The sequence below is a fragment of the Oncorhynchus kisutch genome, linkage group LG14 (genome assembly GCF_002021735.2).
Source record: "Oncorhynchus kisutch isolate 150728-3 linkage group LG14, Okis_V2, whole genome shotgun sequence".
Classification (NCBI taxonomy): domain Eukaryota; kingdom Metazoa; phylum Chordata; class Actinopteri; order Salmoniformes; family Salmonidae; genus Oncorhynchus; species Oncorhynchus kisutch.
In genome coordinates, this window is record NC_034187.2 from 3,120,051 (window position 1) to 3,134,324 (window position 14,274).

Consider the following 14,274-nt stretch of genomic DNA (forward strand, 5'->3'; position numbering starts at 1 on the left):
CCCACACATAGAATTATCATTAAGGTCCCTTAGTCGAGCAGTGAATTTCAAACACACAAGACCAGAGAGGTTTTCCAATTTCCTCACAAAGAAGGGCACCTATTGGTAGCTGGGTAAAAAGCAGACATTGAATATCCCTTTGAGCATGGTGAAGTTATTAATTACAATGTTGATGGTGTATTAAAATACCCATTCACTACAAAGATACAGGCGTTCTTCCTAAGGAAGGAAACTGCTTAGCGATTTCACCATGGAGGTCAATGGTAACTTTAAAACAGTTACAGAGTTTAATGGCTGTGATAGGAGAAAACTGAGGATGGATCAACAACATTGTAGTTACCCCACAATACTAACCTAAATGACAGAGTGAGAAGAAGGAAACTTGTTACAGGTACAAAATATCCCTGGCCTCCCAAAGGGCACTGCGGTCTAAGGCACTGCATCGCTGTGTTGCAGCGTCACTACAGCCTGTGGTTCGATCCTCTACTTGACTAATCGCGCTCTAGCGACTCTTTGTGGCGCGTCACAACCGGCTGACTTCGGTCGTCAGTTGAACAGTGTTTCCTCTCATTGGTGTTGCTGGCTTCCGGGTTAGGGGAGGGTTTGGCCAGGGGCGGGCTTTACATGGCTCATCGCCCTCTAGCGCCCCCTTGTGGCAGGCCGTGCACCTGCAAGCTGACTCCGGTCATCAGTTGACACATTGGTGCTGCTGGCTTCCGGGTTAAGCGAGCGGGTGTTAAGAAGCGTGGTTAGGCGGGTCATGTTTCGGGGGACGCATGACTCTACCTTCGCCTCTCCTGAGCCCGTTGGGGAGTTGAAGCGACGAGACAAGCTAATAATCACGAAATTGGAAAAAAATACATAAGACATACTAATATTCCAAAACATTCTTCCTGTTTGCAACAAGGAACTCAAGTAAAACTACAAAACATGTGACAAAGCAATTGTTCCTGGAGAGATACTGTCCTGTGGGTTTTCCCTCCAACCCTGTTCCTGGAGAGAGACCGTCCTGTGGGTTTTCCCTCCAACCCTGTTCCTGGAGAGATACCGTCCTGTGGGTTTTCCCTCCAACCCTGTTCCTGGAGAGATACCGTCCTGTGGGTTTTCACTCCAACCCTGTTCCTGGAGAGAGACCGTCCTGTGGGTTTGAACTCTAACCCTGTTCCTGGAGAGGGGTTGGAATTGTTCTCTCCACCAGCTTCTCCACCAGCCCTGCTGTCTGGCTCTAGAGCTGTTCTATCACCAGGTCATCCAAATGGCACCCTATTCCCTATGTAGTGCACTACTTTTAACCACAACTGGCACCCTATTCCCTATGTAGTGCAGTAATTTGTAACAGCAGTGCACTATATATAGGGAAAATTACCATTTGATATGTACTCTGAGTCTGGAATTAGGCTAGTGTGAACTCTGTGGCACTCTGTGGACTGGCAGAGTCTGTGCTGTAGGGCTGGCATTCAGGGGAGGCCAGATTGGGTTAGGGTTGGGTGGTGATCTTAAGCATGTTGAGGAAGAGCCAGCTAGACGTGGGCGGTGGGAAAGAGCTGACCTCCGCTCCCCTCTGTCCCAGCTGATGGGGGCAGAGATGACCTCCGCTCCCCTCTGTCCCAGCTGATGGGGGCAGAGATGACCTCCGCTCCCCTCTGTCCCAGCTGATGGGGGCAGAGATGACCTCCGCTCCCCTCTGTCCCAGCTGATGGGGGCAGAGATGACCTCCGCTCCCCTCTGTCCCAGCTGATGGGGGCAGAGATGACCTCCGCTCCCCTCTGTCCCAGCTGATGGGGCAGAGATGACCTCCGCTCCCATCTGTCCCAGCTGATGGGGGCAGAGATGACCTCCGCTCCCATCTGTCCCAGCTGATGGGGGCAGAGATGACCTCCGCTCCCCTCTGTCCCAGCTGATGGGGGCAGAGATGACCTCCGCTCCCATCTGTCCCAGCTGATGGGGGCAGAGATGACCTCCGCTCCCCTCTGTCCCAGCTGATGGGGGCAGAGATGACCTCCGCTCCCATCTGTCCCAGCTGATGGTGGCAGAGATGACCTCCGCTCCCCTCTGTCCCAGCTGATGGGGGCAGAGATGACCTCCGCTCCCCTCTGTCCCAGCTGATGGGCCTTTGCCAGTCAAGTCTCATATGCACACACACACTCTGCTGGGGCTTTGGGCAGTCAGAGGATAGCTGGTCACTGGCAGCAGTCCTGCATGCTTGTACGTAACATAATATAGTCCACATGTATTTGGGCAGCTGACGTTTATATATAATTGAGGCAGCCGTGTTATACAAACAATTTGCACAGTGTCAGTTCAGTCAGTGAAGCTTTCAATATCTATATATTTTTATATCGACTGTTTTCAATCATTCTCCTTTTAACTGTTTTTTCTCCCAACAGTACGTAATGGCCTGATTTATTTTTTTGAAACCCATCACCAATATCCAACATGGGGAGAGAAAGGAAGTGTATTCTCTGTCAGATCGTTTACAGCTCCAAACAGGTAAAAAACTTTTCAAAGCCTCCTGGAAAGAAATTGAGTCATATAAAACATTTTTTTTATAGCGCTTTTCTAAAACCTTAAAGACGTTGCTTTCATCACCATGACCTTTTTGTTGTGATAAATGTCATGTCTTTAGGTGTGAATGGTTTGTGTTCTTGTGTCTCCAGGAGATGGATGAGCATATGAAGAGTATGCTGCATCATCGGGAACTGGAGAACCTTAAGGGCCGGTGAGAACTACTGCTGAACTTACACGAACTTACCCGTGTACTGAACTTACCCATGTACTGAACTTACCCTAACTTACCCATGTGCTGAACTTACCCATGTGCTGAACTTACACAACTTACCTGTGTTCTGAACTTACCCTAACTTACCCGTGTACTGAACTTACCCATGCACTGAACTTACCCTAATTTCCCATGCACTGAACTTACCCTAACTTACCCATGTACTGACCTTACCCTAACCTACCCTAACTTACCCATGTACTGAACTTACCCTAACCTACCCCAACTTACCCATGTACTGAACTTACCCTAACTTACCCATGCACTGAACTTACCCTAACTTACCCATGTACTGAACTGACCCATGTACTGAACTTACCCTAACTCACCCATGTACTGAACTTACCCATGTACTGAACTTACCCTAACTCACCCATGTACTGAACTTACCCATGTACTGAACTTACCCTAACTCACCCATGTACTGAACTTACCCATGTACTGAACTTACCCTAACTTACCCATGTACTGAACTTACCCCAACTTACCCATGTACTGAACTTACCCTAACTTACCCATGTACTGAACTGACCCATGTACTGAACTGACCCATGTACTGAACTTACCCTAACTCACCCATGTACTGAACTTACCCATGTACTGAACTTACCCTAACTCACCCATGTACTGAACTTACCCTAACTTACCCATGTACTGACCTTACCCTAACCTACCCTAACTTACCCATGTACTGAACTTACCCTAACCTACCCCAACTTACCCATGTACTGAACTTACCCCAACTTACCCATGCACTGAACTTACCCCAACTTACCCATGTACTGAACTTACCCTAACTCACCCATGTACTGAACTTACCCATGTACTGAACTTACCCTAACTTACCCATGTACTGAACTTACCCTAACTTACCCATGTACTGAACTTACCCCAACTTACCCATGTACTGAACTTACCCTAACTTACCCATGTACTGAACTGACCCATGTACTGAACTGACCCATGTACTGAACTTACCCTAACTCACCCATGTACTGAACTTACCCATGTACTGAACTTACCCATGCACTGAACTTACCCATGTACTGAACTTACCCTAACTCACCCATGTACTGAACTTACCCTAACTTACCCATGTACTGACCTTACCCTAACCTACCCTAACTTACCCATGTACTGAACTTACCCTAACCTACCCCAACTTACCCATGTACTGAACTTACCCCAACTTACCCATGCACTGAACTTACCCTAACTTACCCATGTACTGAACTGACCCATGTACTGAACTTACCCTAACTCACCCATGTACTGAACTTACCCATGTACTGAACTTACCCTAACTTACCCATGCACTGAACTTACCCATATACTGAACTTACCCTAACTCACCCATGTACTGAACTGACCCATGTACTGAACTGACCCATGTACTGAACTTACCCTAACTCACCCATGTACTGAACTTACCCATGCACTGAACTTACCCATGTACTGAACTTACCCTAACTCACCCATGCACTGAACTTACCCTAACTTACCCATGCACTGAACTTACCCTAACTCACCCATGTACTGAACTGACCCATGTACTGAACTTACCCTAACTCACCCATGTACTGAACTTACCCTAACTTACCCATGCACTGAACTTACCCATGTACTGAACTTACCCTAACTCACCCATGTACTGAACTTACCCTAACTTACCCATGTACTGACCTTACCCTAACCTACCCTAACTTACCCATGTACTGAACTTACCCTAACCTACCCTAACTTACCCATGTACTGAACTTACCCTAACCTACCCCAACTTACCCATGTACTGAATTTACCCTAACTTACCCATGTACTGAACTTACCCTAACTTACCCATGTACTGAACTTACCCTAACTTACCCATGTACTGAACTTACCCCAACTTACCCATGTACTGAACTTACCCTAACTGACCCATGTACTGAACTGACCCATGTACTGAACTGACCCATGTACTGAACTTACCCTAACTCACCCATGTACTGAACTTACCCATGTACTGAACCTACCCTAACTTACCCATGCACTGAACTTACCCATGTACTGAACTTACCCTAACTCACCCATGTACTGAACTTACCCTAACTCACCCATGTACTGACCTTACCCTAACCTACCCTAACTTACCCATGTACTGAACTTACCCTAACCTACCCCAACTTACCCATGTACTGAACTTACCCTAACTTACCCATGTACTGAACTTACCCCAACTTACCCATGTACTGAACTGACCCATGTACTGAACTGACCCATGTACTGAACTTACCCTAACTCACCCATGTACTGAACTTACCCATGTACTGAACTTACCCTAACTTACCCATGCACTGAACTTACCCATGTACTGAACTTACCCTAACTCACCCATGCACTGAACTTACCCTAACTTACCCATGCACTGAACTTACCCTAACTCACCCATGTACTGAACTTACCCTAACTTACCCATGCACTGAACTTACCCATGTACTGAACTTACCCTAACTCACCCATGTACTGAACTTACCCTAACTTACCCATGTACTGACCTTACCCTAACCTACCCTAACTTACCCATGTACTGAACTTACCCTAACCTACCCCAACTTACCCATGTACTGAACTTACCCTAACTTACCCATGTACTGAACTTACCCTAACTTACCCATGTACTGAACTGACCCATGTACTGAACTGACCCATGTACTGAACTTACCCTAACTCACCCATGTACTGAACTTACCCATGTACTGAACCTACCCTAACTTACCCATGCACTGAACTTACCCATGTACTGAACTTACCCTAACTCACCCATGTACTGAACTTACCCTAACTCACCCATGTACTGAACTTACCCTAACTTACCCATGTACTGACCTTACCCTAACCTACCCTAACTTACCCATGTACTGAACTTACCCTAACCTACCCCAACTTACCCATGTACTGAACTTACCCTAACTTACCCATGTACTGAACTGACCCATGTACTGAACTGAACCATGTACTGAACTTACCCATGTACTGAACTTACCCTAACTTACCCATGCACTGAACTTACCCATGTACTGAACTTACCCTAACTCACCCATGTACTGAACTGACCCATGTACTGAACTGACCCATGTACTGAACTTACCCTAACTCACCCATGTACTGAACTTACCCATGTACTGAACTTACCCTAACTTACCCATGCACTGAACTGACCCATGTACTGAACTGTCCCATGTACTGAACTTACCCTAACTCACCCATGCACTGAACTTACCCATGCACTGAACTTACCCATGTACTGAACTTACCCTAACTCACCCATGCACTGAACTTACCCTAACTTACCCATGCACTGAACTTACCCTAACTCACCCATGTACTGAACTGACCCATGTACTGAACTTACCCTAACTCACCCATGTACTGAACTTACCCTAACTTACCCATGCACTGAACTTACCCATGTACTGAACTTACCCTAACTCACCCATGTACTGAACTTACCCTAACTTACCCATGTACTGACCTTACCCTAACCTACCCTAACTTACCCATGTACTGAACTTACCCTAACCTACCCTAACTTACCCATGTACTGAACTTACCCTAACTTACCCATGTACTGAACTTACCCTAACTTACCCATGTACTGAACTTACCCTAACTTACCCATGTACTGAACTTACCCCAACTTACCCATGTACTGAACTTACCCTAACTGACCCATGTACTGAACTGACCCATGTACTGAACCTACCCTAACTTACCCATGCACTGAACTTACCCATGTACTGAACTTACCCTAACTCACCCATGTACTGAACTTACCCTAACTCACCCATGTACTGACCTTACCCTAACCTACCCTAACTTACCCATGTACTGAACTTACCCTAACCTACCCCAACTTACCCATGTACTGAACTTACCCCAACTTACCCATGTACTGAACTGACCCATGTACTGAACTTACCCTAACTCACCCATGTACTGAACTTACCCATGTACTGAACTGACCCATGTACTGAACTTACCCTAACTCACCCATGTACTGAACTTACCCATGTACTGAACTTACCCTAACTTACCCATGCACTGAACTTACCCATGTACTGAACTTACCCTAACTCACCCATGCACTGAACTTACCCTAACTTACCCATGCACTGAACTTACCCTAACTCACCCATGTACTGAACTTACCCATGTACTGAACTTACCCTAACTTACCCATGCACTGAACTTACCCATGTACTGAACTTACCCTAACTCACCCATGCACTGAACTTACCCTAACTTACCCATGCACTGAACTTACCCTAACTCACCCATGTACTGAACTTACCCTAACTTACCCATGTACTGAACTGACCCATGTACTGAACTGACCCATGTACTGAACTTACCCTAACTCACCCATGTACTGAACTTACCCATGTACTGAACTTACCCTAACTTACCCATGCACTGAACTTACCCATGTACTGAACTTACCCTAACTCACCCATGTACTGAACTTACCCTAACTTACCCATGTACTGAACTGACCCATGTACTGAACTGACCCATGTACTGAACTTACCCTAACTCACCCATGTACTGAACTTACCCATGTACTGAACCTACCCTAACTTACCCATGCACTGAACTTACCCATGTACTGAACTTACCCTAACCTACCCCAACTTACCCATGTACTGAACTTACCCTAACTTACCCATGTACTGAACTTACCCTAACTTACCCATGTACTGAACTGACCCATGTACTGAACTGACCCATGTACTGAACTTACCCTAACTCACCCATGTACTGAACTTACCCATGTACTGAACCTACCCTAACTTACCCATGCACTGAACTTACCCATGTACTGAACTTACCCTAACTCACCCATGTACTGAACTTACCCTAACTCACCCATGTACTGAACTTACCCTAACTTACCCATGTACTGACCTTACCCTAACCTACCCTAACTTACCCATGTACTGAACTTACCCTAACCTACCCCAACTTACCCATGTACTGAACTTACCCTAACTTACCCATGTACTGAACTGACCCATGTACTGAACTGACCCATGTACTGAACTTACCCTAACTCACCCATGTACTGAACTTACCCATGTACTGAACTTACCCTAACTTACCCATGCACTGAACTTACCCATGTACTGAACTTACCCTAACTCACCCATGCACTGAACTTACCCTAACTTACCCATGCACTGAACTTACCCTAACTCACCCATGTACTGAACTGACCCATGTACTGAACTCACCCATGTACTGAACTTACCCATGTACTGAACTTACCCTAACTCACCCATGTACTGAACTTACCCATGTACTGAACTTACCCTAACTTACCCATGCACTGAACTTACCCATGTACTGAACTTACCCTAACTCACCCATGTACTGAACTAACCTAACTTACCCATGTACTGAACTTACCCTAACTTACCCATGTACTGAACTTACCCTAACTTACCCATGTACTGAACTTACCCTAACTCACCTATGTACTGAACTTACCCTAACTCACCCATGTACTGAACTGACCCATGTACTGAACTTACCCTAACTCACCCATGTACTGAACTTACCCATGTACTGAACTTACCCTAACTCACCCATGTACTGAACTTACCCATGTACTGAACTTACCCTAACTTACCCATGCACTGAACTTACCCATGTACTGAACTTACCCTAACTCACCCATGTACTGAACTTACCCTAACTTACCCATGTACTGAACTTACCCTAACTTACCCATGTACTGAACTTACCCTAACTCACCTATGTACTGAACTTACCCTAACTCACCCATGTACTGAACTTACCCTAACTCACCCATGTACTGAACTTACCCTAACTCACCCATGTACTGAACTTACCCATGTACTGAACTTACCCTAACTCACCCATGTACTGAACTTACCCTAACTTACCCATGTACTGAACTTACCCTAACTTACCCATGTACTGAACTTACCCTAACTCACCTATGTACTGAACTTACCCTAACTCACCTATGTACTGAACTTACCCTAACTCACCCATGTACTGAACTTACCCTAACTCACCCATGTACTGAACTTACCCTAACTCACCCATGTACTGAACTTACCCTAACTCACCCATGTACTGAACTTACCCATGTACTGAACTTACCCTAACTCACCCATGCACTGAACTTACCCTAACTTACCCATGCACTGAACTTACCCTAACTCACCCATGTACTGAACTGACCCATGTACTGAACTTACCCTAACTCACCCATGTACTGAACTTACCCATGTACTGAACTTACCCTAACTCACCCATGTACTGAACTTACCCATGTACTGAACTTACCCTAACTTACCCATGCACTGAACTTACCCATGTACTGAACTTACCCTAACTTACCCATGTACTGAACTTACCCTAACTCACCTATGTACTGAACTTACCCTAACTCACCCATGTACTGAACTTACCCATGCACTGAACTTACCCTAACTCACCCATGTACTGAACTGACCCATGTACTGAACTTACCCTAACTCACCCATGTACTGAACTTACCCATGTACTGAACTTACCCTAACTCACCCATGTACTGAACTTACCCATGTACTGAACTTACCCTAACTTACCCATGCACTGAACTTACCCATGTACTGAACTTACCCTAACTCACCCATGTACTGAACTTACCCTAACTTACCCATGTACTGAACTTACCCTAACTTACCCATGTACTGAACTTACCCTAACTCACCCATGTACTGAACTTACCCTAACTCACCCATGTACTGAACTTACCCTAACTCACCCATGTACTGAACTTACCCTAACTCACCCATGTACTGAACTTACCCATGTACTGAACTTACCCTAACTTACCCATGTACTGAACTTACCCTAACTCACCCATGTATTGAACTTACCCTAACTCACCCATGTATTGAACTTACCCTAACTCACCCATGTACTGAACTTACCCTAACTCACCCATGCACTGAACTTACCCTAACTCACCTATGTATTGAACTTACCCTAACTCACCCATGTATTGAACTTACCCTAACTCACCCATGTATTGAACTTACCCTAACTCACCCATGTATTGAACTTACCCTAACTCACCCATGTACTGAACTTACCCTAACTCACCCATGTACTGAACTTACCCTAACTCACCCATGTACTGAACTTACCCTAACTTACCCATGTACTGACCTTACCCTAACCTACCCCAACTTACCCATGTACTGAACTTACCCTAACCTACCCCAACTTACCCATGTACTGAACTTACCCTAACTCACCCATGTACTGAACTTACCCTAACTCACCCATGTACTGAACTTACCCTAACTCACCCATGTACTGAACTTACCCTAACTCACCCATGTACTGAACTTACCCTAACTCACCCATGTACTGAACTTACCCTAACTCACCCATGTATTGAACTTACCCTAACTCACCCATGTATTGAACTTACCCATCTACAGGTGCTCAAATTGTTGCACATTTAGCCTCATTTTTCCTGCAGAGTTGGATTAGGTTTTCTTCAGATGAATGAATTCCCACAACAGGAGATGATGCTGCAACTCCTGTCAAGTCTTGTAATCACGAAAACCTTCCAGCACTTGACATTGGTCACGTGTGTGATTGGTCACGTGTGTGATTGGTCACGCGTGTGATTGGTCACGTGTGCCCAGCCTAGCATTATCTGGAAAATGGGTAGGGGCATAGCTGCCACAACTATGGCATATATTTATATATAGATACAATCAGACTCGAACAACAGTCTCAGACCAGCTGCCTGGAACAACTGGCCCGGACCTACTGATGACTGGAACAACAGTCTCAGACCAGCTGATGACTGGAACAACAGTCTCAGACCAGCTGATGACTGGAACAACAGTCTCAGACCAGCTGATGACTGGAACAACAGTCTCAGACCAGCTGATGACTGGAACAGCAGTCTCAGACCAGCTGATGACTGGAACAGCAGTCTCAGACCAGCTGATGACTGGAACAACAGTCTCAGACCAGCTGATGACTGGAACAGCAGTCTCAGACCAGCTGATGACTGGAACAGCAGTCTCAGACCAGCTGATGACTGGAACAACAGTCTCAGACCAGCTGATGACTGGAACAACAGTCTCAGACCAGCTGATGACTGGAACAACAGTCTCAGACCAGCTGATGACTGGCACAACAGTCTCAGACCAGCTGATGACTGGAACAACAGTCTCAGACCAGCTGATGACTGGAACAACAGTCTCAGACCAGCTGATGACTGGAACAACAGTCTCAGACCAGCTGATGACTGGAACAACAGTCTCGGACCAGCTGATGACTGGAACAACAGTCTCGGACCAGCTGATGACTGGAACAACAGTCTCGGACCAGCTGATGACTGGAACAACAGTCTCGGACCAGCTGATGACTGGAACAACAGTCTCGGACCAGCTGATGACTGGAACAACAGTCTCGGACCAGCTGATGACTGGAACAACAGTCTCGGACCTGCTGATGACTGGAACAACTGGCCCGGACCTGCTGATGACTGGAACAACTGGCCCGGACCTGCTGATGACTGGAACAACTGGCCCGGACCTGCTGATGACTGGAACAACAGTCTCGGACCTGCTGATGACTGGAACAACCGGCCCGGACCAGCTGATGACTGGAACAACCGGCCCGGACCAGCTGATGACTGGAACAACCGGCCCGGACCAGCTGATGACTGGAACAACCGGCCCGGACCTGCTGATGACTGGAACAACCGGCCCGGACCTGCTGATGACTGGAACAACCGGCCCGGACCTGCTGATGACTGGAACAACCGGCCCGGACCTGCTGATGACTGGAACAACCGGCCCGGACCTGCTGATGACTGGAACAACCGTCTCGGACCTGCTGATGACTGGAACAACTGGCCCGGGCCTTTTGATGACTGGAACAGGGCCTACATTTATTTTTGGGCCACCAGGCATTGTGGTAGGTAGATAATTAAAAAAAATCTACCAGCCATTAATTTTTACCACCCAAAATATTTTTCCCGCCATACTTTGTAATGTGATTTTTATTTTTTATTTTTGTACATTTTTGCCCTGAGTCTTTTAACCAAAATATCAGACGAGACAAAATGTTCAGCTGCCCCTTTAAGGGTGGGAGGTTACCGTGGTAACCGGGCCACTCCGCATGGTGTCACGCTTTGTCTGTGTGTGAGATTTGGGATCTGGCTCTTCACTATCAGCTGAAGCAGGAGGCTCAAACTAACTTTGGAAAAACAACCGAGTTTGGGAACAGAACAATGTAAATAACTAAAGAAACAAAAGGACAAAGTCTCACTCTGTAGACTCTAGAGTAAATTAGACTATCTTCTATGCCTGTGTGCAGCGTCTTCCAAAATAAATCCCTCAGCACTTCACTCAGGACAAAGTCTCACTCTGTAGACTCTAGAGTTGTTGCCCAGTTGTCCTGGGCACTGAGCTTCCAGGCAGCCAGAGGTGGGATATAGGAATCCCTCAGCACTTCACTCAGTGGGCACTGGGCTTCCAGGCAGCCAGAGGTGGGATATAGGAATCCCTCAGCACTTCACTCAGTGGGCACTGGGCTTCCAGGCAGCCAGAGGTGGGATATAGGAATCCCTCAGCACTTCACTCAGTGGGCACTGGGCTTCCAGGCAGCCAGAGGTGGGATATAGGAATCCCTCAGCACTTCACTCAGTGGGCACTGGGCTTCCAGGCAGCCAGAGGTGGGATAATGGGAATCATATTTATTTGTGCGATGAGCAGCTATGAAACAAAATAGAAGAAATACTTTGAAAACAGCTACTGCAGCATTGAACTGTTATAAAACGCAGCTCGTACGTGACTTTGACCTATTTTTATTCGCAAATGTAATGTTCCCGCTGTAGCCCTGCGTATTGACCACCCGCCAGCACCGTTCACCACTGGTGAAATGGACATTCTTACCCACCAGTACCTAAATCTAACCGTGTTAAATTTATGCCCTGGACTGGAGCAACAGGCCCCGGCCGGCTGACTTCAGCAACAGGCCCCGGCCGACTGACTGGAGCAACAGGCCCCGGCCGACTGACTGGAGCAACAGGCCCGGCCGACTGACTGGAGCAACAGGCCCCGGCCGACTGACTGGAGCAACAGGCCCCGGCGACTGACTGGAGCAACAGGCCCCGGCCGACTGACTGGAGCAACAGGCCCCGGCCGACTGACTGGAGCAACAGGCCCCGGCCGACTGACTGGAGCAACAGGCCCCGGCCGACTGACTGGAGCAACAGGCCCGGCCGACTGACTGGGAGCAACAGGCCCCGGCCGACTGACTGGAGCAACAGGCCCCGGCCGACTGGACTGGAGCAACAGGCCCCGGCCGACTGACTGGAGCAACAGGCCCCGGCCGACTGACTGGAGCAACAGGCCCCGGCCGACTGACTGGAGCAACAGGCCCCGGCCGACTGACTGGAGCAACAGGCCCCGGCCGACTGACTGGAGCAACAGGCCCCGGCCGACTGACTGGAGCAACAGGCCCCGGCCGACTGACTGGAGCAACAGGCCCCGGCCGACTGACTGGAGCAACAGGCCCCGGCCGACTGACTGGAGCAACAGGCCCCGGCCGACTGACTGGAGCAACAGGCCCCGGCCGACTGACTGGAGCAACAGGCCCCGGCCGACTGACTGGAGCAACAGGCCCCCGGCCGACTGACTGGAGCAACAGGCCCCGGCCGACTGACTGGAGCAACAGGCCCCGGCCGACTGACTGGAGCAACAGGCCCCGGCCGACTGACTGGAGCAACAGGCCCCGGCCGACTGACTGGAGCAACAGGCCCCGGCCGACTGACTGGAGCAACAGGCCCCGGCCGACTGACTGGAGCAACAGGCCCCGGCCGACTGACTGGAGCAACAGGCCCCGGCCGACTGACTGGAGCAACAGGCCCCGGCCGACTGACTGGAGCAACAGGCCCCCGGCCGACTGACTGGAGCAACAGGCCCCGGCCGACTGACTGGAGCATCAGGCCCCGGCCGACTGACTGGAGCAACAGGCCCCGGCCGACTGACTGGAGCAACAGGCCCCGGCCGACTGACTGGAGCAACAGGCCCCGGCCGACTGACTGGAGCAACAGGCCCCGGCCGACTGACTGGAGCAACTGACTGGAGAAACAGGCCCCGACCGACTGACTGGAGCAACAGGCCCCGGCCGACTGACTGGTGCAACAGGCCCCGGCCGACTGATGACCGACTGACTGGAGCAACAGGCCCCGGCCGACTGATGACCGACTGACTGGAGCAACAGGCCCCGGCCGACTGATGACCGACTGACTGGAGCAACAGGCCCCGGGCCGACTGACTGGAGTAACAGGCCACGACCGACTTGACGACCGACTGACTGGAGCAACAGGCCCCGACCGACTGACTGGAGCAACAGGCCCCGACCGACTTGACGACCAACTGACTGGAGAAACAGGCCCCGACCGA

General features: G+C 48.7%; 1 protein-coding gene across 3 annotated transcripts in view; it reads left to right on the plus strand.

Annotated features, from left to right (window-relative positions):
- The window catches only part of znf106a (zinc finger protein 106a), a 45,454-nt gene that overhangs the window by 2,878 nt on the left and 28,302 nt on the right, over window positions 1-14,274 (plus strand). For all 3 annotated transcript variants that reach the window (XM_031787646.1, XM_031787647.1, XM_031787645.1), the window contains exons 2-3: window positions 2,388-2,490; window positions 2,658-2,719. In XM_031787646.1, coding sequence (XP_031643506.1) covers window positions 2,437-2,490; window positions 2,658-2,719 — 116 coding nt within the window. In that variant the 5' untranslated portion in view covers window positions 2,388-2,436. The remainder of the gene's footprint in view (window positions 1-2,387; window positions 2,491-2,657; window positions 2,720-14,274) is intronic.